At 30.2% G+C, this 27874-nt stretch overlaps 1 protein-coding gene across 1 annotated transcript; it reads left to right on the top strand.

Annotated features, from left to right (window-relative positions):
- The first annotated feature begins 944 nt into the window (after window positions 1–944).
- Window positions 945–27426, top strand: tll (nuclear receptor subfamily 2 group E member tailless). Its single transcript, XM_067269844.1, has 9 exons — window positions 945–1016; window positions 4973–5054; window positions 5770–5788; window positions 5871–6012; window positions 7039–7265; window positions 7337–7477; window positions 10179–10275; window positions 26908–27060; window positions 27139–27426. Exons 1-9 carry the CDS (start codon window positions 1001–1003, stop codon window positions 27405–27407), a joined length of 1146 nt encoding a protein of 381 aa, XP_067125945.1. The 5' UTR covers window positions 945–1000; the 3' UTR covers window positions 27408–27426.
- The last annotated feature ends 448 nt before the right edge of the window (window positions 27427–27874 follow it).

The raw sequence follows: 27874 nt of genomic DNA on the forward strand, positions 1-27874 counted from the left end.
ATTTACTTTAAATAAAATTTTAATAATTTGATTTGTTATTGATACAATTTTACAAATAATTCGATTTGAATAGCTTTGCTATAGATTTATCTGTTTAAAATTTAAAATAAGGATAATCCCGGACAATTAGACGTTTCTAATAATTTTCAAGCGTACTGAAAATTATTTTTGGTTTTATTTCATTATTATTATTTTGAAACTGCGTTGTCGTTTATTTTGTGTCTTTTATAACAACGCATGTCTTTTTATTTCCCATCTTTATTTCGTATTCATATCCGCGTTTTTCGAAAGTTTTATTTCTCCTCATCAATATGGTACCCGTTCATACACGTATTTATTTTAGATTCTCTTAATTTTACATTAATTCAAGGCACCAATTACTAAAACGATAGTACAAGCCTTTGAAAACAATACCAAGCATATGGATGTTTCGAACTGAAAGAAATGTAAGCAAGCACTATATTCATTGTAAAATTACTAGAACTAATATAAAATTAAGTAAATGTAAAATAAATATGTTGTACAACTGATATGAAGAGACGAAACTTCTAAAACGTGTATAAGTCTGTGGAGGGGATAACAAAGATGGGGAATAAAAAGGCATGCGGCGTTGTTACGGAGCATTAGTTTACATAAAAAGGAACAAAAATATTATTTTATATTTTAATAATAATTATTATGTAAAATTCTTTTATTAATCTTAATAAACAGTTTAAGTTAATTTAAACTCATAAAAGAAAATTACATTAGTGTGAAATTAAAGATTATTTTTGTTAATCGTGTTATCAAGACGATTAATTTGTCTAATCTTTTCTTGACATGAAAATTAAAAATTGTGATCGCTATCAATGATTTTATGAATTAATATTTATCAGATATAGTTTGCAGAGTATAGCAAAGATAAAACAATTCAATTGTTAAATTATGATTTTATATTTTATTTCTATCTTTATAAATTATTTAAATTAGGACGTGTTTCGAAGAGCTTAGTGTGTTAAATATGCTTTGTTTATCAAGTAGCTATTGTCTGATTCATTCATAGGCTATTGACAATGTAGTTAACTTACGTTTAACTTCTAACGATTTTTTAAACATCCGTAAATCTAGTTTATTATTCAGGACTAAGGACCATAAGCTAAGGACTTAAAATCCATTAAAGTTGTTTTAATTATTATTTAAAATTCTTTGTATCATTAATTTAAAAATGATTTTAATATCTAAATTTTTAAATGATTTAATTAATAAAAGACGAAATTTTATTACTAGTAAAAATAAATTGAAGTAAATATAACATATTATATTCAAAAAGTAAGCTTATTTGTAAATGTATTGATACTTGACTTTTGTTCTATTGATTTGTTGTTGAAATTGTAGATATTTAACACTTACTTCAAAGCAAAACAATATTTTATATAGCTTTTCGATTTTTATAATGTGCTAAAATGTAATTAATGTTCCCTCAACTCTCGGTAAACATTCTGTACCTAAAATCAAATCATTTCATTTGATAACAGCCATTGTTTACGGCAACCAATAGCGAGTGGCAGCCGACACTGTGACAGTAACTCGACGAACCACAGTTTAGGTCATTGTTTGCTTTCAGTCCTCGTCTGTCATGAACATCGCGCTCACGTTTTGCAGCTTTCAGATTATTTCGCTGTATCACTTGAACATTGGATAAATAGTGCAAACCACCAGGGTCCTATTACTGATTTTTTGGAATGGCAGCAAGCGCCAGCGCCACCGCAAAGTCATCGGGTAAGACTTTTTATATTCAAAAGTTAAATTATGGTTAGGCCTATATTACACGAAACACGTGTTACATGTGTGTTTAGCCTAATTTTTATAGATTATCAAGAAACTTGAACTTAGTCCAATTTTCACCTGAAACAATTACAATTTTCATCAAAATCAAAATAAGATGTGGGTTAACGTTATAATTTGTTCTTTATTGTAATTTATTGTAAATGGTATAGTTGAGGATAGTGAGTGTTTGCTTAAATTCTTGTTTACATTTGATCTATTATTCTGGTAACTTTTATTTACCAAATTTATGTTAATATTTAAAATATTAGCTTAGCAGTTAATATTATAGCAGTTATAAAAAATTAGCAGTTAATAAATATTATCATGCTGTCTCGCGTACCCTTTAGACATTAACTTTTATATAAATGTTTAGTTTGGTTAAAAATATAAGTATGTGGCAATTCATAATTAATGGATTATAAATTGGAAATTGTCTGATGCCATAAAATAAACTAATAAAAACAAATAATAATTTATATTTTCCTTTAATGCTTAAACGCTACGTAAATAAAAATTAGGCTTAACGTCAAAGCGGCTAAACATGTAGCTTCACTGCAATGTTTACGTATATGACAGTAAACTGTTAAAAGTTAAATATTCGTTTTTTAGGTGTTCAATTAATACATAATCCATTCATAGTAAACATTTTAAACATTTATTAAAAATTGAATATAAATTCCGTGTAAATTGATCATAGCTAAATCTTTGTTTTACGTGTTAAATCGAATTATTTTTTGTGGTAAATCTAAAGAAATTATAAATTATAAATCGACTATCTATAAATATAATAATTTAATGAACTAAATTCATATTAAATTCGTTTAGCATATTGTCAATCTTACACTGATTTTTTTTCTTTATGATTAGAATACATGTATTATTTGTTGTCCAAGATTTAATGTTTTAAATATACGTGTAAAAATCAAAAATAATTTAATTTTTAAAAATATTTTACTTGAGTTTTAAGTATTTATGATAATGTAATTATTGTTGTTTATTTGAAAGTTTGAACAAACAAAATTGATTTTTTTTATTTAAACAGAAAATATTTACATTAAATATTTTTATTAAACATTTCATTTAGAGATACAAAATTATACTGTTTAAATCTGATTTCTACAATGGAAATAGTGATTTTCTACAGTAAGAAATAATTAATGAAATTATTAATAAAACTTTTTAAAGCATTAAGAATGTTTTAATTAACTACATCTTTTTAAAATATTACATTAAACCATTATAGTCTATAAAAATTAATTCGATTTTATCTTATAAAATTCTTAAATTTGGAAAAATATTGCCTAAGCTAATTATATGGCATTTTAATTTTATTACCGAAAGTAAAATTTCTAATATTAATAAAACTTTTATTAAATAACTAGAACAAATGAAAAAAATTATTTAAGAAAACACTAAATATGAAATTTTATATAAAAATATTCAGTTTTCTTATTTTAAAAAAAAAGTGTTTCAGGCTATAGATAGGCAGCAGTTGTTGACTATTAGTAACATTTTCCCGCAATAATTACCAACTCTTGATTTCAAAGGAAAAAAATCAAATATCGGAAATCAGTTCCCGTATCTCCGGACTAATAGGCGCTCTGCCCCATTTCTGCTAGATGAATTGAGCAGATGGTCATATTTAACCATCCGAAACTCTTCTTTACCTGACTGTGTGCCTTACCGTGAAACGTCAGACAGGGAGTAGCACATCTGTGCGGAAGTTGGTAACATCCCGTAACATCCGGTAAAAATTAATGAAGCATATTTCATCAGATGCTTTTTTTAATGAAGCTGTTTATTGATATTCCGAATCTGAAATTTAAGTAAAAATGCTTAGAAGAACGTATCCGATCCTAAAGTTATCATCTTTGTTTATCTCCAGCATCAATTTTAATTTAATTACCCGTTTTTCCATTATTTAGTAAAGTTATAGGTCTAAATGTTTGTTTTAACTAATGAAATATATCGATTTATTTATAAATATTTAATTAGAAAATTTGTTTTTCACATAGCTAAATTAGCAAAATATAATTTAACATAATATAATTTAACATAATATAATCATTTATTGCATTTTTATATTTAAGAAGAAATGTGTTAATTTTTTAAAATTACCTGGCTGTAGTTTACATGCTAAAATTTAAAATGTGGACATATCACAATCCTCCTATTTTAAATCGGGGGGGGGAACCTCGAATTAGAATCTTTCATGATAATAAAAACGCTATAAAATATTTGTGTTATCGTTCTAAATATGTAATATTTATTATAGTTGATATATTTATTAATCGTTAATGAAATTTGAACATATATTTTAGAAAATAGTAAGTTTAAAAAGTTTTTAAGCTGTAAATTATCTTTAAAGATTATTAGTCATTAAAAAATATAAACTAGATTCCTATAATAATCATAACCACAGGCTATTTAATTATTTGAAATATTAGAATATATGTCGAAGCTTATTTAAAATTCCTTCTTTCCATTTTCAAAATTCTGATAGATTGTGTAGATAACTTCATTTTATTAAGAAAGCATGCTTTATTATATTTTTTACGTTTTTATAGAATAACAAAATATAATCTTTAATCGTATTGATAGATAATTTATAAAATATTAACTTTAATAAAACTATTTGGAATTATTCCAATGAAATAACTAATATGACTGTTCCATTTTATTACAAAATTTCTATTTAAATAAAGTAATATTTACCTAATTTTTTAATATTGTTATCATAAATGCTTATATTTCCCATATGAAATATTGTGATATAAATATTAATATAGCTTATCAAGCTGTGACTGTAGAATATTTCAGAATTTTCACTTATGACAAATTAGTTAAATTTCTACTCGGTTTTTTTTATAAATTATAGTAGAGCTATTTGAATTCAAATTCGATAAAATCTATAAAAAGTTGTTATTAAAAATAATCATTTTATATGACTTATAGAAGGTTAAATCTATTTACATTTTATTAATTTCTTCAGAAATTATATTCTTTTGAATGTAGGCCTGTAAATACATCAGAAATTAAGTTCTATAAAATACTTAGACTTTAAGTTCGATATTTTTTCTAAATAATCTTAACTTTTTTAACAATAAATATAAATTATATAGTTTAATTTATAACAGCTAATACCGAAATTACTTTCTAAAATTAGGTAGAATATTACTAGATGTACCCTGTAAAGTATGCCAAGATCATTCTTCTGGCAAACATTATGGAATATTTGCTTGTGACGGGTAAGCTAATTTATTTAAAATTGTGGAACGAGAATATAATTTAATATTTAAAATATTAGTGTTACTTTGATCTATCAAATGTATTATAGATGCAATCTAAATTATTTTAGTAATTATATAATTAATTAATCCTTATTTTTGAACGATTAAGCCAAAAATAAGAAATAGGCCTATATATATATATATATTTCTTATTTTTATTAGTTTGATCTGTGTACAGTACCAAATTATTGTACACAGATACATAAATTTTATGTATTTTAACGACAAAAATTATTTAATAAAATAATCATTTTTTATTTAATTGAAAAATTGAACTGTTTGGAATTATAATGCGTGTTTTTTTAAGAGTAAAGCTGATCCTTATCTCGAAAAGTTAATTTCTCCAAGACGTGCTTAATCATATTCAGATCAATAGATCTGTCATATAAACGGAGACTTTATGATTATTATTATTATTTAACAATTTAACTTGCCGAAAATATTTTATATTTATCCATAAAACTTATCTACGCTCTATTAGGCTATAAACTATAAAATAAAGTTTGTCATAAATTAGTTTAAGACTCAATCTTTACGAAATATAGAATTTAATCCAAATAATTTTTCAGTGTACAGTAATATTAATCTAATGTTATTTTAGAAATTTAAATTTATGCAATATTATGTAATGTATTTATAATTTAATAAAATTGTTTAATTTCTTCAACTCTAGGTGTGCGGGATTTTTTAAAGTAAGTAAATATGCATATTAATATGAAAAACATAGTTTATAAAAACGTTTAAATATTAAATTACGAAAAATTTTAAAAATAGAGATCTATTCGACGAAATCGTCAATATATTTGTAAAGCAAGAGGTTCTAATTCTAACAACTGTCCAGTTGATAAAACACATAGGAACCAATGCAGAGCGTGCAGGTTAAAAAAATGCATTGAAGCAGGAATGAATAAAGATGGTAACAAAAATATATGTAACTATTTATATTATTAACTTTAAAAGACCAAATTAATCCCTTTTTATTTGTTTCTGTAAAATATAAAAAGTTTGTAATTTTAAAACTGTCTGAAATATCTAGAGATGGTATTGACTTCTTTAGATATTCTATAAACTTTATCTCAGGCCTAAAACGCGTGTATTGAAATTAAGAGATATTTACGTTTTGCTATGAATTTAAATATTAATAATAACGATCAAAGAAGGCCTAAGATAAATGAATAACTAAAATGTAAGTTAAATTTTTTAAAATTATTAATCTATCACTCTGAGTTTTGTACAGTACAAGTAGAATCTTTAGAGAATGCATGTTTTAAAATTATTTGAAACAAATTCGTAAACAGGAGTAATTGACTTAAATTAATTGCCTTCCTAAGATCATTAATAATTTTATGTTCAAAGGCCAAAACATATATAGTAAAAATATTCCTTTTCATTTTAAGTTAAGCGAATGGCAAAAGAAATATAGCATGCTAATTTACTAACATCTGTTTGAGAGTTTTTATTACTTTAAATTAAAAAAATTAATAAGCTCTCGCAGAATTTGATGTAGCTGTTAAAATACGTTTCTGTTTAACGTACTAAGAATTTTAACTTTTAAGTCTTATAAATGCAAGTAGTCCAATTATTTTATTGCATTAGGTCAACCGTTACGACTAAGCCTTTACTGCTTCGTTCATACAGTAGACATTAGTTAAGGCTTATAAACTTACAATAGACCTCCTATAGTCTATTGTTATCAGTTTCTATCATTTAGAATGTTAAGTCTCACACGGTGTTAAGGTGCAGTCTCTTTCAAATACTAGTTACGACTCTGTAGAATACCAAATGAACAATTGTGAATGACTTCAGATGTATACAAAATCTTCAATTTCGATCCTTTTTCAATAGCTTTCTAAAATCGAAATTTTAGATGCGATTACTGTGAGTTATATCAATAATAAATAGATTAAATAATTTTATAAAATTAAACTTGTTATCATCATAGCTGTTCAGCATGAAAGAGGACCAAGAAATTCGACTATTCGACGTCAAATGGCTTCTTTCATGTTCTACAAAGAAACCTCAACTCCGGAATCATTGCCTCCTATTCCTACAGCCACTTACACGGCTCACAGTCAACCCATTACTCCGACTCTAACGAACGAAAGTAGACCGACTACGCTTCATATTCCAGCATTTCGACCAGCGGGATTAATTCATCCTACGCCCAAAGTAATTTTCCTAATATTGAAATTAACTTTTAAGACGATACTTTAATTAATTAAAGTTTTATATTTTTACAGTATGCGTACGAATTGCCAATATTCCAAACTCCATTTTGTGATTCAGAGACAATTTGCGAATCAGCAGCGAGGCTTCTATTCATGAACGTCAAGTGGGTGAAAAATGTTCCCGCCTTCATTCGTCTGCCATACAGAGATCAGGTAGGCGGAGTTATTCCCAAGATCAATAGCGTCTATTGGTTTATTTTGAATTAGGCGTGGATACTTTGAAATGGACTAAAGTCTATGATTAAAGTAACTATAATAATAATCTGTTTATTTTTAAATTTTGAATTAAATACTTAGAAAAATTTTTAATATTAATTGAACTACATATTTTCAAATCCGAATTTTTTCGATTAATAAACAAAATATGTACTGTACAATTCTGTAGTGTACTGTAAGCACTGTACTGTACATGTAGTTTTGAATATAAAATTAAAAAATCAATGTAAAAATAAATTTACAAGCACTTAATATTTATAATAATTAAATTCTGTTCAGATTTTCGAATATCAAAAATACTAGCGTAATTAAAAAAAACAGTACTGTACTTATTTAACAATATATAGGCTTCTCGCTCATACATTTTCGAATGAGTTTGGAATTTGGAAAACATTGGAATTTTGCATAATTTATATAGGTGTTATATATATACACATACATAGTATATACCCTATTTGCAATACTTTTTGCAATATTACCATATCGTCACTTAAAACTGCTGTAGTTAAGAAGAGGTTATGTTCCTTGTCATGGTATATTTTTATATGAAAGTCTTATCAAAATAGTTCTTATATGTGATAGAATACATTGTGTTTTATCTAAAATCTGTAATCGCAGTTTTATTTATTTTAATATTATACTTATTAGAAGTTTGTATTTTTTATTCGCGAAATGTTAATTGGAAAAATATTTGTAAACAAATTAAATACATAAACAAGACAAAATTTATTTTTATCTTCCTTAATGTGTAAGATAAAAATTCTAAATAAATTAAAAGTATTTTAAAAATAAAAGCTATATTTATTTTTAATTTATTATGTTAAAATTTATTTATTTATTTTTAATCGATGACGAACTTATTGAATTTTTCATATAAATTACGTTTAGCTTATAGAAGTTAACTAGACTTCAAATTAAACATTAAATCTATTTAGTTATAATCTGAAATTAGTGATAATTTGAAATAATATATTCTATCTTAAGATATTTTGATAGTTACCGATGTTTGGTTTATTAATAATATCAACCACTTATTAGCACATGATCAAAACTTTGTGCTCAGTTAATAGTTTTATATGCTTATGTATTAAATTGTTTTAAATATTCTAAATTTTACTATATTTTGAAATGAATTAAATTAATTATTTTAATCTTATTGAAAAAACTTTTAAGGAATCTTGAATATTTAAATAATTTTTTATTAACATGTACAGTACAGTACGTCATTTGAATTGTCGTTATATATGTACAGTACCTGTACAGTAGTACAGTAGTACAGTAACATTACAGTTTAACGAAATAACGATATTTTACTTTCTTAATACAGTAATTATAATCCATAATTAGAGGTATTAAATATAGCCAATTCAACAGAATTTGCTATATTTAGTACCTATATATTAACATACTGTACTGTACTATAGATCTATTTATCTAATAAATTTATATTCTATGAGTTCTACTGCAATAAGTCCAACATTATCGAAGTTTAGACAATGAAGAAAATTATTCACATTTTCAAGTCTATATTTTAATCCATTTTTCACCAACCACAGAAGTAACAGTTAAAAACGTTTGAAGATAAACTTCACGAAAAAACAAACAGTAAGTAGAAAATTCACATGATTAAAACGATATCAACGTCAGCCTTTCTATGGAGGATCTGACGTTTTTACATTAAAAACGGAAGTATAATCTTCTTACCATACCGTCAAGTCCTTAACATATTTATAACTGGTCTGGCCCTCTAGTGGTGGTTCTGAGTATTCCAATTTCATTTACATGTCGTTACATAAATAATAGAAGATATATAAAATAGAAGATATAAAGAAGATATAAAAGAAATAAAATAGAAGATATAAAGAAAAAGAAAAGATTCGAAAATAGAAGATATCCAGAGTTATGTAACGACAAGTCCAACATTAGTTCTTTAATTTTTTTTTTTTTGTTTTAATTTTTCCTTCGTAAGGAATACATGATATTTTCATCGTTCAGCGACGAAATTTAAAAGGCATTTATTTAAAGAAATATTTGCTGTTAATAATAATCAGCTATGTTTTTGCATTTATTATACCATTAACTTATAATAAAGAAAAGAGAAACTGATTAAAGTGATATTTTACTAAAAAGAAATAAAAATAAAATTTGAATTAATAAATTACAAATATATTTTTGTATATTGCATATTAATAGATTATATTCTGAATGTTAAATTTTTTATTTACTGTAGATATTTAAAAGTAATATAAGCTTCTTCTAGAAAAATACAGGCTTAAAAAGTTTAAGAACAGGATTAAAATTTACAGATTATAAAAGATTATTACAAAAATTAAGCTATTCCATTCACAGCTTTTATCCAAATATTTATCTTAAGAACCCACCATCCTATTCATTCAACTCTGCCAAGAGTTATTGAGTACTTATACTCTAGACTTTCATAAAAACCAGTTTTATTCAGTCATACTCTAAAAATGCAAGTTAGGCTTTTTACATCTCGTAACATCTAGCAAAACCATAAAAATATTTTGTTTATAATGATGGATGGTATTTTTTATTATAATTTGTTACATTAGATAAATATATTGTCAATATTTAGATAAAAAGAGTGTAATTTTAAATAAATGAAATTTTACTTTAGATATTATTACTGGTAGAAGGGTGGAGAGAAATGTTTGTATTAAGTGCTGCCCAGTTTAATCTTCAACTTGATGTTAGTTTGATTTTGGCTGCTGCAGGTAAGCTATTATTATCAATATATTATTAAAATATAAAAAAGTTTATAAAATATATGCCAAAGCTGCATGTATAATAAAAATCTGTTATATATAAATTTGAATTTTTGGTTATAATTTTCATGTTTATCTTTTGATTAAGAAAAATTTTGGAAAATTGAATTTTTCACTGTATCGATGAGTCTGACACAAATCGTGTCGGGTACAGTCGAACATGGGCATAATGGTTGTCAAAGCCATACGGGTATGGACAAAAGTATTGTGCTTAGGCCTTAGCTATAGCCTACTACCTCCTACAGAGGAAGTGGGGACATCGTGGGAATAAACGAAACCATTAGATTATCCGTTGGATGAATCCCGAAGAGTAAAAATAACTATTTTTAACTAAGAATGGATTGATTAAAGGAATTGAAGGTTTTGTATTTATAATGCATTAAACGATTCGTATTATTAGCTGCAGTAATAATAAATTCGTTATTCTATAAAATTTAAAATTAATCATTTATTTAAGTGTTAAATTGGGCTAAAATTTAATTAATAGTTGTAATCCATACAGTTAAAAATGTCGGCTAATCATCTTTCCTAAAACTAGCGAAAGGAAAGTGTCTGATAATGTCTGAAACATTATAATGAATAACGATCGATCTTTTCATGTACAGCCTATTGAAAGATTGATGTTATTTATTATTATACTTCAGACTTTAAAAAATCCCACAATAACATAACTCACTTAACTGGGTAAGTTTTTCATAATATAAATTTAGAGACCACGAGTGACTAGAATAGTTTTCAAAAAAAGGAACAGGACAGAATGGAAAGAAAATATGAGTAAGTCAAAAAGACCACGGGGGTTCAATTAAACGCACTATCAATGTCTGTCTGCAAGAGAGCAGAGCAACTGGCGTTTCCAGCAGCGCATAGAAAAATACTAAACCAACAGGAGACAGAGTTCCTGCTTGGTACTTTAAATGTTGAAAAGAGATGACTGGTATGAAGCTAAACTGCAGCTAATAAGTTAAACTAAATTTGAATACGTCTGCATTTTGCACCCCACAATTTACTTAAGTAGACTTAAGTATAATGATAAATCAAAATTTCTAACTGGTTATAAATTCGAAAATTAATAATTTTTAAAATATTTTGATTCTGATACGCAATAAATTTTTATAAAATATTATCTTCGAAAGATACTAAATCTGTAATAAAATTGCATCGTGCTACAAACATACTTTAAAAATAGATTTATCTCAAAGTATAATTTTATATAACATCGGCAATATCGTATTTTAAATTCTGAATATGGTTTATTGCATTAATAATATAAAAACTAAGCTAACGAACTCAATTATCTCTATACACAGATTTTGTAGATTCACTTGTCAGTTTAAAGTTTCAATTACAGTACTTTGATTCGTTAGATGAACTAATTTTCTGGAGATTTAAGAAAAGGTGGGTGTTCCAGTTGCATTCCAAACACGATTATGTTCACTCCTTTCTGTACTGGAAAGAAAAACGGTGTACGTGTCAATCTTCAAATTTCCGCTTCACCGAACTCTCAAAATCCTCGTGGGAATACAACTTATGTACTGAACATCATAGTTTAAAGCTTTAAACCATCATTGAATTTGTTTCAGGTTTTAACCTTTATGGTAAATATAATGTTTTTTTTATTTACAGCTAAAGAAAACTACTAATGTGCTATTATAATTTCTTTGTTAAAAACAAATTTTTGAAGATTTAGATTTTAGTTTGCAACAATACAAAAAAATTAAATTCGTTTCCATACCCAGAAGGCTTTAAAACATTTTAATGAGTGATTTACTTATTCATTTTAATCGATAAATAAAGATTTAAAAAATATTTGCAAATAACCAAACTACAGACAGAAAATAATTTAATCGGAATAATGATTTTTTAAAATTTAATAAAATATGAATGAATTGTTCTATAATTATAGATTTAATTATATTAATAATAATAATTATTATTATTATTATTATTATTAATTTATTTATTTATTTAAATTGCTATATATTAATTATTTAATTCCTCTCAATTTATTTGATTGTAAAATGTAGATCAATCCTGGACGTTTTATTTAAAAATTTTAAAAGAAATTTTAGAAATATGTTTGAAATATTTTAGCGAAAAACTTAGAACACCATCCAGTAATATACTGTGTTTTAAAATATCATTTATCAGAGAAGCCAGATTAAATTCAGTGGAGCATCTATTGATTATTCCGTGTATATTGTAGCAGTCTGATTCATTGCTGATTTTGACTAACTTGTAAGTGTTAACATGTGTAACTTAACTGAATGAACAACTGTTTTATTTTTGTTAAAATGAAGATTTCATTATTGAAACTTATTTTTTTTAACCACAAAATTTTCCGAGAATTTTAAGAACAAGTAGAAATAAATGTATGGAAATCAAATTCGATATGACCATAGGAAGTTGGTTGGCGGACGTTTTTAAGATATTTTGTAATATCATAAACCTGTACTGTAAAAAATAATGTCATATCGCATATTTGAATTTATTCCTGCTGATACTAAAAGTTTATTAAACAATATTTTTCACAGTGTTTGAATATACTGTATATTACGGTAAGGAGATTTTTGTTAGCTTTAACGCCTAGATTTGTCCGTGGATTTGAACGAATTAAATGTTGGCAGATAGGGGTGTCCTTGCAAATGTGCAATAAGCTTTGTTTTCGGATCCTATGATCTATCTGTTTCAGAAATATAGGATTTCAAAGTTATGAACAAAATGATACGAAAGGTATCAATTTGTATAGGAAATCGAAAGAAATTCATTGAAACAATTTCGTGTCGTGTTTATCTGGTTTACGAAAGAATATGTGCCCTTGATAGATAGCTCTGACCGGCGTGAATTTCCTATACTTTGTAATTGTCCACTGGTCATTTTGTAATATATATATTTTTTTATGTCACTTCAAAGTTGCACTCTATCTCATTTATTCTTTTCTTAACGAGAATTGTGCAGCATTTCAGATAATCTGCATTCTCTGCAGATTATGAGCTAAACATATCAACATCAGAGCCGCCATTATAGAGAGAATAGGCGGGACGTACTGTACTGTACGTTATAATGTACTATTTCTTTTATAAAAGTAGCGATGAACAGTACCATGTCACTGAACATTATCTTGGCATATTGAGCCATGCATATTATGGAGCATTTGATTTCTCTGCGGAAACTTCAGCGCAGTGTTGCCGCCTCATGCATCAGTCTGCTATGCTCATATCCTCTCCTGTCTTTGTTCATGGACAACTTTACATTGCTACAATTTATCTCAGTAGCCTCAGAGTCTACAAAAACACTATTAAAACAGAAAAGTTGTTCAAGTGGAGCAAGTTTTGTACGACCACCTCGAAGGATCCGTGGGGCTTCGTTACAAAGATGTGTATGAATAGATTACGCAAGGCCCAAATTATGACAGATACAAGCGTTAGTGACCAACCACTAACCATAATTCAGACTTTGACTAACCAGTTTAACAAATTTTGCCCTGAAGACAATTCCATGACCGACAACGACTGGCAGCGTAAAATCCGTGCTGGAAAGATAATCTAGTGGACAGCGAGAACATACCGCTCTTCACTCAGGAGGAGATATGAATGGCATTTTATACACTAGGAAAACGCAAGGCCTCTGGCATGGATGAAATTAACGCAGAGATTGCGACCAATCTGTGGGAAATAATTCCAACGCACCTCACCGATCTTTATAACAACTGCCTAAGTCATGCCATATTCCCAAAGGCCTGGAAAAAGGCCAGAGTAGTTTCCGTGCCCAAACCGGGTCCTAGCAAAGATGTCAGACCCATTTCCCTGCTCCCTATATTAGGGAAAATATTGGAGAAACTAATTAAAACTAGATTGGAATGGCATGTGGAACACTACCGTCAACTAAACGACAATCAGTTCGGCTTCCGTCACCAAAAGTCAGCGGAGGAAGCCATAAACCACACAGTTAACAACATAAATAGCCTCCTGCAAGTCAATAAATACGTCCTAGGGGTCAGCTTTGACATCTCCAAGGCATTTGACAGTGCCTGGTGGTCCCTAGTGACATTTCAGTTGCGTAATATCAGGTGCCCACGCAACTTACTGATTCTACTTCAGGATTATTTTCGGGACCGGATAGCCGTCCTGCAGTACGGGCAACACGAGGTGCAAAAACAGATAGCTAGAGGCTGCCCGCAAGGGTCCGTGTGCGGGCCCTTGCTCTGGAATATCACCTTCAACGCCTTCTTATGTGAACATTTTGGGCAAGAATCCTGTACCGCATATGCGGACGATGTCTTTCTGTTGGTGGGCAGCAGGTCGAGAGCAGATCTCGAATTAAAAGGAAACCACCTCCTCCAACTAGTTAGCACTTTGGGCACCAACCATAAACTGGACTTAACCCGGCCAAAACAAAGGCAATAATAATCAACAAACCGAGGGAAGGCAATCTCTACTTCAGGCCGCCCGTCCTGAGGATGAATGGCAACTCCATTAAGGTGGAGAAACACCTCAGGTACTTAGGTACCACTCTGGATTTCAAACTTTCTTGGGCTCCGCATATTGAGCATATCTCTAACCGCACGGGCCTTATTTTCCAGGCGTTTGTCCAGGTGGCCAGGAGAGACTGGGGCCTCTCTCCTGAGGCCCTCTCGACTATATATGACGGTATCTTTATCCCAATCGCTACCTATGGGTGTGGCACATGGGGCAGAGCCGTCTCGAAGGTTCACATCAGAAGAAAACTGGTTTCCGCACAGAGGCGAGCTCTTCTGTTATTAACTAAGGCCTATCGCACCACTAGTAATGTTAGCCTACAAGCGATCGCACGGAAATTACCTATAGACATTGAGATCTCTATGAAAACGAAGATGCAGCAAGCCAAATGGGGAACGAATATTCAGATAGGCGACATCACAATTGAATCTGCGGATATTGAAAGGCCTCACCCATTCGGTGATACCATAACCCCCACTTACAACTTCTCAAGTAGCTGTAATAACCTAAACAATGCCAGTATCCAAATATACACCGATGGCTCGGGTATTGACGGTGGTGTAGGCTACGCTTATGTAGTTTATGACAACAGTGAGGAAATTCACAACCAAAAATTCAGATTACATCCGCAATGCAATGTATTTCAAGCGGAGCTTCTGGCAATCAGCAAGGCCACGAACTGGATTAACAACACTTACTCGAATTTCAAGATTGACATCTACACTGACTCGTTATCTGCCCTTAACATGATCTACAGCATCAAGCTCCATCCACTTGCAGTGGAGATACGGAACAACATCAGCGTATTCAATAATAACATTCAAATCTTCTGGGTCAGATCACATCAGGGTATGGAGGGGAATGAGCGGGCGGACGCCCATGCGAAAGAAGCTGCCCTCGACCCAAACATCTCTTACGACTACTGCAAAATCAGCCAAGGGACTCTTAAACGGCTTCTGTGGGAGGAACCATAGATACATGGCAATCTTACTGGAACGAGCTTGGGCACCACATTACTAAGCAATTCATTCCTGACCTCCGGCAGCACAACAAAATAAAGTGGTTTACCCCTGACCAACTATACTACTCAGTTTTTAGTAACCACGAGAAATTTGCCCACTACTTGGCGAGGTTTGTCGATAGAACGTCTGACGAGTGCCCCACCTGTGGGGTTAGAGACGGAGCTAACCATTACCTATACGACTGTACTATAACTGCGAAAGGGAGAACTGAAATGAGTCTTCTCCTGAATGAAATTAACATAGACTGGCCCTGCGGCCTTACCGACATTTGGAAAAGTCAAGAGATTTTCCACGCCTTCAAAAGGCTCGCAAAAAAGACGATTCTTTCTAACAATCAGTTGCTCCAAGATGGGGGCAGTTGGGGTATCAAATAGTTCCTGAGGGGTTACGATTTCGGCTTTTCCTTTCCCCTGCTGGGCGGCAATGCCGCCCTTCTCCTTAGGTACAGGGGTTGTCAACTTGTACTTTCTCCATGCGCTACAAGCTGTAACGCGGTGATTTCGTGAGGCTGTATTATATTATTGTTTTATCCACTCTATGTTTTCATCTTGTCTCTTCAATGTAGCATTCTGTAACGCCAATTATATTGTTTCCTACGCCCTGGTTGTGCCACTGGCAGGTACAGGGCATGTAAAAAAATCTTTACGTTCAATAAACAATGTAACTCTAATTCGTTCACGATATTTTGTAATCTATTTTTGTAATTGATGTTAGGAGTATAAATCGGCCTATATTTCATGTAGTCCAGACTACAAGTAACTTAATAGATGAGATTCCAATTTTTAATCCTACATTAACTTTTTACTATTTAATGCCTTATCTCGCGAGTCCGCTAGTATAACCAAAGGTTAATGTTGCAGATTTTATTTGTGACAGACTGAATTTTTTTGAATAATGTGATAGGTTTATTTGTAGACATCGAAATCTTTTGATTTGATTTGTCATAATTTATTACTAAGTAAATTAGAGATAATAGGTGTTCGTGAAGTACAATTGAAATGGCTTAAATCTTATTTGAAATGTGTCAGTTTACACACAAAAATGGTAGATGAAATGTGGTGTATCCCAAGTATCTGTATTAGGTCCATTACTTTTCTTGATTTATATTAATTTATTGAAACAAGAATTTAGAGGTTATATAAGGGTATAATATGCTGATGATATGTCCATACAGAGAATCCTCGTTAGTTCAAAATTCAGGAAACGAAATATTCGCGACTTCGAATTATCGAATTTTGAATTATCCGAGATTTACATATTTCTGTATATTATGCAAAAGTCCATGTAACTGATGTAACTTATTAAGCAAACGGAATACTGCTACCTATACAGAACGCTATTTTCGTTAATTAATAATAATATAAATAAACTGTAGTCAGTGAGAACCTCACAGGTCGCCACATAGGTTTTATCAAAAGTAAAGCAGAAATCTTCGAAATGTAGTTCAAATTATTTTTAAAGTTTCCCAAAAATAGTAACCTAGAATTCTACAAACATCTCTATCTCCAATTTTGCAATTCCGAAAACCAGCCTTATTTTATGAGATAAGAGAAAAAAAATGGTAGTCCATGTGTAAGGTGACACACGAAAATGTGTTTTTGTAAAAGCAAAGCCATATTGACCAGATTAGAGTTGTTCTTGGTCTATTGTTTTCTTATAATATGGAGTCAGAGATCTAAACGAGTTAGCATACGCATATCACAGTTCGGACGGAATTTTCACTTCGAATTTCGAACTAACCGAATTTGACCCTGGCCAGAACAAAAGTAGGGGAGAGCGGGGCTACAAGTTCCGTTTTTTAATCAACCTTATATTTTGTTAAGGAAACATAATTCTAGCATAAGTATTAAGAGATTAAAATTTAGTATTATATCTAACTTTGCTATAAATACAGTTTTTGGGGTTGATTTTTTGTAAGTTTTTTATAATTAATAATACAATACCTAAAGTCGGAAAGTAACAACTTACCCCGGTTCGGGGCTAGTTGTTAACAGGATGGGGCAAATTGTTACAAGATCTATGGAAGGTGTAATATGTAAAAAAAACAATAATTTATTTAACTAAGTATGTATTTAAAGACTAATCAATAATATCTTATCAATAATTAGTTGTTTTTCTTAAATTTATTATAAAGAAAACATTTTTACGTTTCAACATTTATAACTTTTACTTAAAGAAAAGGGGAGAAAGGAACATCCTTTCCAAGTTCTTGTATAACACCAGAAGTTGCAGGCAAATTTACAACTCCTGATGACCCTGACTGATCCAAGATTTGTCTTTCGTCAGTAAAGCTTACATTTAACAAATACTCTGCTAACTTGTTTTCCTGTTCTTCAATAAAGACCAATCTTACTTTTTTGTAGCCAATCGCAGCGTTTTCTACTCCAGATTTCAACTTCTTTACAAATCTATATAACGTCATATGACAAATATCTAATTTTCTGGCAACAGTTTTTATTTTTTAACCATCTTTAATAACTGCATCTGCAGCTCTTTGCATCAACTCCCGAGATACAGAACCCCGCGTTGTTTTTCGAATATAAGTCCGCATACTGCAAAAGGAAAAAAACGTTATTTTTACTGCATTACCGGTACAGATGAACTGGGGCAAGTTGTTCCAAGGTCACAACATGCCCCCAAAGAAGGGAACATCTAGCCCCGATAACACATGGGTTCAAAACAGAAACTACTAGATTAGGTTACGAGACATTACAGTTTTAGCGTAGTATATCAAGATACTCGATATATTTTTGAATAAAAATACCAAACAACTAATCGCTAATTATTTAAATTCGCCAGATATACCAAAAATATCAAACACGAAAATATTTACTTATGTGGATCAGCGACGTACAGGCTCTCTTTCCAATGTACCGGACGTCACTGGCCTGATTAAGATAGCTGCCGTCGGTGCGCAGAAACGTTCGATTTCATGACATATTTACTAATTATATATATATTTTTTCCTTGTGGAGCTATTTCAATCGGAACAACTTACCCCGGGAACTTTTAGCCCCGCTCTCCCCTACGGTTACAAACTAATGGGATTTCGAACTATCCGAGTTCGAATTAACGAGAATTTCTTGTATTATATGACTATCAAGAAGAATGTAAATATATTAGAGGCAATATAATACGATAGAAACTTAACAAGTTAAGAAATTGGTTATTGAGAAATCATTGTTGCATTTTTATGTAGCTTAAATAAATAAATTTAGTGTAAAATATGATGTCTGTTCTAATGACTGATTGTGTGATTGTAAGCCTCTGTTAGAAAAGGTCAAAGTTCTAACAGAGTTAAATATTTTGGAGTATTTTTTAACGAACGAACTCGATATTAGAAATTATATAATAGATTAATTAACTGTTGAACTATATTGTATTTCTCGGGTCAATTTTACTCAATAACGTATGTTCTGTATTTAAGGCAACTTTTCAATATGTACTATCATATGGTATATAGATTTGGAATGGAACTTATTATTGCTATTTGTCAAAATGAATACAGTTGCAGAGGAAGATTGTTGCACATGAGGCTCGGGGACAGTGGGAATAGAATGATTTAATAATAATGAACAATAAATCGGATATTACTTTTTTAACATTTGTGTATTTATTATGTGTTTAAAAATTTTTATATTTGCTTGGATCTTATAATTCTTTAATTAAATACGAATCCAGATAACTTGCTGAATCTAAATTATATGAACAAAAAATTTGTTTTCAATAAAATTATAGCTCGATAATAATAAGTATATTAAACTTCTTCCTGTTACTGTAAGAAAGTTATATTTAACAGAAGGACTTAACAATAACTTATAGAAACAGATAATGATTTTGATTTTGTCAGTTGACAATCTTCGTATAATTTGTTTAATATGTAGTACAGTACAGTACTAGCACTACATTGATAGTCGATGTAAGGTTTAATATTTGTTATTAAATTAATGATTCCATTGTAAATATTTGTATTTTTGCTAAATGATTGTTTAATAGCAAGGTTATAGTAATGCTGTTTGAATCGTAATTATATTAATACTAATAATGTGCTTCTTCGATTTATCTATAAAATATACATTTTTGCATTATAATGCATGAAATTTAGCATAACGTCTGTGTAATGGAATTCTGTTATTTCAGACAGAATTATATATCGTATAAGTGATTTTATTTATGATCAGTATAATTTGTTTGAATGAGTAATAAATCTTGTTTTCTTCTAAATATTCGTTTGTGATTGCTAACATCAGTCATACAAAAACCTATAAAATCCAGATTCGTGGAACTTTAACCTTTCTGGCTTAAGCAGGTTCTCCTTAGTCAGATTAGAACAAGAAAATTGTCACTGCTTCAAAATGAGGACATACTCTCTTACGAAGTTTCAATCCAGATAGAGAATTTGCTATATTAACTTATACCCGTATAGTAATTTATATATAGCAAATGCAATAGTAGAAAATATTACTATGGGTGTACCAAATACACATGTTTTAACTGAAACTTCTTTACCAAATACGTTCTAGCACAAAGATACAAATTTTAGACGCTATCTTAGCCGATTTATTTGCTCAAATTTGAGATCGATACTCTCGAGCTCTGTATTTGTCACGGGATCCTATCTCAATTGGAAAAATTGAAGATACTCTTCGCTGGCACGTGAAGAAACCGAAAAGTGTTTACTTAAGTCTTATAATAAATTTAGATTTAATCTCGATATGCACGACGATTTTTAATATGTTTTATTGCGACAAGAAACTAAAATCGAACAACGATCTTTATTGTAGTTCAGCCCATCAATGGCCGAGTGGACAACAACAACACAGTTAGTCTCTCGCGACAAATTGACCGCGTGAATTTCCGGGTTTTCTTCACGTGTCTAACACCTATATAGCTGTCAATTTCCCATAAAAAGACCTCCCAGGAAACATCTTCCCCTTGACAGATCATCCACGTGTTACATTGCCTTATGCTATTAATCCTTAAGTGTAGTTCGTGTATAAGCGTGAAATTATGCTTATATTATGTATATTATGGTGTAGTATGTCTTTGAAACAATTTACGAACGCGGTGATGGCAATTATAAGCGAACAGATCGTCCAAGCGAAAAAGGCGTCAATTTACCGCTCTAGGAGGCCTGGAATAGAATCCAAGAGAGCAACTCCAGGAACTTATCATGGGCGGTCTTGTTCCGGGAATGTCTGTCCCGGTCTCTCACCATCAGGTAGCCCCATTGTGGGCCTGACGAAGTAATGATAGCATGGGGAAAAAGCCTTCTTAGTGTCTACAGGGCGGTGAGACAAAAGTGAAAAAAGATCAATTATGATATTATATAACCAAGTTATTTCCATTATATACATCATTATATACAAAATAAATATTGATAAATTTGATTTCATCTCTAATGTTTTGTGTCAAGCTTTTGATTCAATACTTAAGTTTCTACCTTTTAATAGGTTTTACTACGAATTAATAACAAAGGTATAACGTATAGGCATAACTTTTCGCTTACGTTTTTCAGTTTTCGCCATAGACAGAGTAGCTTGTGAGGAAAATTTGACTGTTAATACCGAATCACTGCAAATTTTTGGCTTTCAAGATTTTTCCGCTTCTTGCGGATTTTACTCTATTATATCTCTCTTTTAATGAATTTCGAGCTTAATATACAGAAACTTGTGTTTTTATGAAACTTTCTAAGTGAACATTTACAATTTTGCATTTAATGTAGGATGGAAAAAAATCAAAAATTTCCAAGTAAAGCACTTAAAATGGCATCTAAAAGCCTACACTTTTGCTGAGAAAACCCAAAAGTTTTTTAGAAGACGTGTGGTTGACGTGCATACATAAGTATACATAAACTTTCTTTTTTTTGGTTGAGAATTGAGGCCCTATATAAATGAATGCAGATTTTACTTTCTGCGCCTTTGTTTTCGTTTCGTTTTGAGATCTTTACATTTACTAAATTATATTAATTTGAAACTTCGTTTAAAAAAAGTGTTTACATCTTAAAATAATACAGCATTTTCTTGTTCCATCCTGTCTAAACGGCAAATTATAGAGTCCATGCAATTCCGGTTTTCGTGATTTTTACTATACAGAACTATTTTTAGATTTTTCAGATATTTTCACGCGTTCAATTTTGTCAACAAAAAAATCAGCAAGGAGTTGCGTAACTTTCCGGGTAAAAATGTGAAATTGCGAGTAGCGCCATCTGTTATGATATTTTACTAAAAAGACTTTTAATAATAATAATTGTTATGAAATAGCAAAAAGGTTAGTTTTGACAGCAGGAATGAGTTTAATAAAACAAATTGTAAATGTTAATAATGAGTAAAATCTTCATTAAGTTTGACCCTACTCGAGATAAAAAATGTGACCCCTCTATCTCACCACCCCCTTGATTTTTAACCACCAAAATTTAATGACATCAATCCCCTAACACAAATCTCCCTGCAAAATTTTATTTAAAAAGCACAGAAGTTATTAAGCTTTAAAGTGGATGAACAAAATCGTCCCCCCACATATTCACACACAGAAAACCCCCACCTTGAAACGTTTCTCGACATTTCAGTGTCCTAAATCCAAAAATGTAAAAACTTGGAAGAGGGAAGTCTTTTTTTTTTTTTTTTTTTTTTTTTTTTTTTTGACCGATTGCCATACATTTTCTCTGTTATATCCCTATATAACAATATAACAGTGTATAACAGCCGGGAAAGTAACAATGTCACTGTTAATTCTCGATTTAATTTAATAAAATTTAATTTATATTCATTGTTTAAATGAAAATTGAATTTCACTGAACTTTAAAATTATATTATTAAATCTTTGGTATTATTTTTTAAATTTTGATACAAATTAAGTTTTTACTACTTCCAAAACATGCAAACCTATTTCATTCCCAAATTTTGCATAGTTTAATAAGTAATATATGTTAATATAAATGACTGTATAGAGTAAAATCTTAATTCCAGTAAAATATTATTATTAATTGATGCTTATAAAAACAACAAATACAGTACTTGCAAAGGAAATGTGTTAAAATTGAAAAAATCCAGATTATTTTTCAAAATTTCATTCACATAGGCCCATGTAGAAAGTAATGCTTGAAACGATTTATTAAACCTTATACGTTTATCAAGATTTTATAATTAATATTAAATTTAAAAATAAATTAATCGATTACTATTTTTGGGTTAAAATCGATTAAATATGACGAAACATACACCAAATCAGTAGCCTTGTATCCTACTTATACTGTATCATGAAGGACTTTAATAATACATCTCTTACGCTATTGACAGCATTAAAGGAATCCAATTAGTAAATAGCTTTCGTCAATACAATGAATTGATAATTAAATTTACTAAAATACTCATGGGAATCCAGTAGCTAACAATACGACTTTCAATCTCTCCTGGCTATCCGATTTTGACTACTTGAATTTCCCCTTTCAATTGATTTTCAGAGTAAATAAATTTGATCTGATTTAGATTTAAAAACTTAAAATAAGCTTCCTATATTTAAAAATTAATATTGAATAAAAGTTAGGATATATACAAAGTACAATGGCACAATGACTACTTTAAAATAGTGATTAGTTGCAAAATAGCAACTTTTTCTGGATGAGGGAAGGCCTCAACGAAACTTCGTAGGCTACAGGCCAGTGGCGTAGCGTGGATGTCAGCCGCCCGGGGCGGAAGAAAATTTCGCACTCTCCCCTTAAATAAAATGCGGGGAATCCCTACAAGTCAGTACAGACGGTGTTGTCAGTCGCTACAATGAGCGAGATGTCATTATTATACATTCATTTAAAGAAAGGGGATTCCCTAGTTTCGTCACAGAATAAGTAATGAAAAATTCCGTGCTCATTTCAATCGGTCCGAATCGTAGGTGCGACAAAAATATGAAATGAAATGGTTCAAATTTTTACAAGATATTATTATTATTTATTGTGAAAAAATGCCGTCCCCTAAAAGTGCCGCCCCTGCCGCCCCCACTATGCTACGCCACTGCTACAGGCATACTTTTCTCTTATGGAATTGCAGACTGAGTATTAACACATTTCATAACTGCCAGTATACTAGATACTAAAATAATGTATTCTAATGATAAGCAAACTAGTAATATATAGTTTATTCTCATCTTTTCACTAGTCAAGTTTAGTTTAATGTTCTTTGTCACAAATATCAGCTTAATTAGGGTTGCATCATGGCAAGAGAAAGAAAACAGAATAATAAAATTGCTTTGCTACGTATTAGAACCTTGCAAGTTGCTCGTGACTAAGGAAGGGCCAGGTTTAAAATCGCAATATATGCGCAAACATGTGCATTTTAAATTGCTCGAAATATGCATTGTACGTGTTAAAGTAGCCAGTAAAATAGACTAAAATATGTAAGTTGAAATGCGTACGTACTGTACTTCTGTGTGAGCAAATCTTATTAACGTCTATTACGTCACACTTTTCAAGTAGGGAGGGATAAACACGCGACAATAGATGATACAAGGATTTCAAATGATGACGTCACAAAACACGTATTGGAATAATGTTTCATGTAGGTGACAATCAAATCAATTACGAATAAAATTACATGTTCAATAAAATTTTATAACTTCCTATATTATCTAATCAATCATTATTGAATTTATTTTTATATACAAGTATACAATTGTTTATAAGATGTTTGAGAATGAAATGACTGGGTTAACCTAAAGTAGTCGTAAGTCGTATACTTTTGTAAGAAATGAATAAACACTCGTAATACTATATTCGACCATTGAAGATTTGAAACAGAGAACGAGATTTATTTCAAAGCTAAAACTAAGAATATTTGAAACTCAGAATAGGTTTTTGGACAAATAAAGCAAAATGTCCTTCGGTGGTCTACAAAGCATTTATTTATTCCCGAAAATGGTCAAAGCGGCAAAATATGTAATAAAATCATAAACGCGCATTTTATGTGCTTTTTTAAATACGTGTATAAAATATGTATTGCCGGACAACCTTAATTTTATCCACTTGGACCCAACTATTGAGATTTTAACGTTATAGCATCTAAAGCAAGGGTCGCCAAACTTCTTTGATTGTCGACCCCCTACAAGTTTTCGAAACCTCACATCGACCCCCACGAAAAAGTTTGTGTTACAAGCAAAACAAAGCACTTACTATTTTAATACATTTCTTTTAATTTTGCAATTTTTTTTTCATTTATTGTATATTTGTTAATAATTTTTGTAACACAATCAGTGAGACAAGCTTATCCTTAGCTTAAGCTTGATAATCGACCACTTTGGCGACCCCTGATCTAAAGAAAAGGCATGCACGTGCATCCAAATTTGCATGCTTTGACTCGTTTAAAGCTTAAGGTTTCTTAGAACATAAAAGCTATTTAACGATTTCAAAGAACAGTAATAATACTTTGGGGAGTAACAAAAGAGAATTTAGAACTTAATACCAGCGACTTCTTTTGTGAGTTTATCTTGTCAGTAAACAGGTTGACATCACTAACTAATCTGGCATCAGGGGACTTGTAGGTGTTGGGTTAGTTTTTCCGGTCACATGGAGTCCGGAGTTATAATATATTTAACCCAACAGCTCTACCTCATTCTACCTTTTAAAATACTAGTAAATCAGTACAGGTTGGTTAAAGAAAAAAAAAAAAGACATTAATTAAAAATTCCTTGTTAAATTATCGTACATCTGGCAAGTCTGAGCACCACCAAACCGTAACGGCAGGCGACCCCCGGTAAATTTGTAATTGGAGATGGTCGACATGTACTTAACTTCTAGCCTTAACTTAGAAACATGTCACAACTAACAATGAACTAAAGGTAAATTTATCATTACAGATAAGGACTTCGGGCAAAATTTATTTTTACCTTACCGACTAGTCCGTTAATGAACAAACATAGAAGCACTAAAATATTTAAATTTCAGAATGAGTCATTAGAAGTAAGTTGTAAAAACATTCATTATCCATCCTAATTAATGATAAACATTAACGAAAACAAATACAACACATTTCTTTTAACAGCTTAATGGGATTTTAAAACCGTTTGAAAAAGCTTAAATCAGTAATTTCTCAAAGTTTCTCGGACCCCTAAAACCTCCATACCGTGAAGGATCACGGACTACCGGTTGAGAAACGCTGAGATAGTAATTATAACTTTCAAAAATCCAAGATATAGAACTTATTCTAAGTATTTACTTCATATACGTGTTATAGAATAGATTTTGAGATGCTGTAGCTACGATTGTATATCAATTTCTAATCATCCATTAATTGTTTTTGAAGTTTAGTATGCTAGTCATATTAAAGTATCATAGTCAAATAATATCTCGATAAAATTTTGAAGTTATATAATGGACATAAATTTATCAAACAGTACAATTCTTTTAATAAATCTTCACACGTTCAATATTTTATATTCCTTACTCGCATCTAACAGTCAAATGATAATATAACAAAATAAACTATTTCGAATGATTAATTAAAGACTGAAAACAGTGTTAAGTTTAATATTTGAAATTACAGAATTCCTTTGGGTGTTATAAATAAGACATTTGTTTTAATTAGGCACAATTGTACACTAGGGAACAATTCAACCACTTAACTAAAGTATAGTCATTTACCTGTTTTATGGAAGTCACACCTGTATTCCGTTTTTAGTCTCTAAACTCTTAAGAGTACACCATAAATTCCTGAAATTTTTAGAATGTACTATTAAGACTGTTTTAAAAATTACGTAAGAATCAATCCTTCATAATTTTTAAATTCAGGGAGAATAAATTCACGATTTTGATTTACTATTTTTTGTTTTTTTTTGTATTATACATTTCGATTTTCTTTTCAAAAGAAACTGTTTGTTTACACTGCATTATTCTAGTCCATTGAACGTATGTAATTACTGACGATTTTTAATCCAGTAACTTAAAATTTTAGTTTGATTCGACATTGTCTAATGTTGATTTTACATAAGAATTATTGAAATCTTTATCTGCATTATCTCTACCATTTTCATTTGTATTAGTTATGTAAGATTTCTTGTCTAAGTTATTTTTATTCTTATACAAAATACTTTTTAATTAGGTCTAAAAGCAGATACGTCTCCTCTTACCGAACAAATGACGAGGATCATGAATGAAATCAGAAGTTTTCAAGAAATCATAGAAAAATTCAAACAAATGCAAGTCGATTCAACAGAATACGCTTTCCTCAAAGCCATCGTTTTATTTAAAACCTGTAAGTAACTTTACCATAATTAATAAATTTCATAAAGTAAAATATATTTCATAAACCAACATTATTATTATTTTGTAGCATTTCAAAATACTTCGGCAGATGTTCGTGGACTTCATGATATTACGGTGATTGCTTCATATCAGGATCAGGCTCAACTTACCCTGAATACTTACATCCAAACAACTTATCCTATGCAAAAATTTCGATTTGGGAAATTACTCTTAATGCTCCCTTCGCTTCGTTCTGTTAGCAATACGACTATAGAAGAATTATTTTTTCGAAAATCTATAGGTCATTCTCCCATGGAAAGGGTTTTATGTGATATGTATAAATCAGGAGATTTTTAATATTAGTTCGTGTTTAGACTTCACAAGTCTAAACACGAATTAATATTACGTTGGTCATATGTGCAATGATTATAAATGTGTCATTGCTAAGCGAAAAATGTGAAAACTCAGCTCGACGTATTATGGATCAGCAAGATGCCCATGGCGCATTGGCCCTCTGCTCTGGGGGCCCGGAATCGAGTCCGGGCTGCAACTACCTGGATTTTCCACGAAGCAGCCTAATTTGTGTGGCTGCTGCTGGACCCAATTGAAGAGGCTGCGACTTCCTCCCACACTAAGCATAATATATTTTAGAAGCATTCCATCACGCATCTTACACGTAAATGAATATTTTTTCTTTAACGAATTATATTTGGATAATAATTAAGCACACTTTAATTGAAAAAGTTATCAACTATAAACAAGCAACTTACCTGGAAGACATTCAACTTGGGCGAATTTTTCACTCTACGATATAATGCGAATTA

The sequence above is a fragment of the Centruroides vittatus genome, unplaced genomic scaffold (genome assembly GCF_030686945.1).
Source record: "Centruroides vittatus isolate TY-2023 unplaced genomic scaffold, ASM3068694v2 contig_357, whole genome shotgun sequence".
NCBI lineage: Eukaryota > Metazoa > Arthropoda > Arachnida > Scorpiones > Buthidae > Centruroides > Centruroides vittatus.

What these genes read in the sequence shown, in the direction of transcription:
- tll (XM_067269844.1), top strand. An exon ending in TAATTCATCCTACGCCCAAA is followed by an intron (nt 7,266 to 7,336) that starts GTAATTTTCCTA and finishes ATATTTTTACAG; the next exon opens with TATGCGTACGAATTGCCAAT. An exon ending in GTCTGCCATACAGAGATCAG is followed by an intron (nt 7,478 to 10,178) that starts GTAGGCGGAGTT and finishes ATTTTACTTTAG; the next exon opens with ATATTATTACTGGTAGAAGG.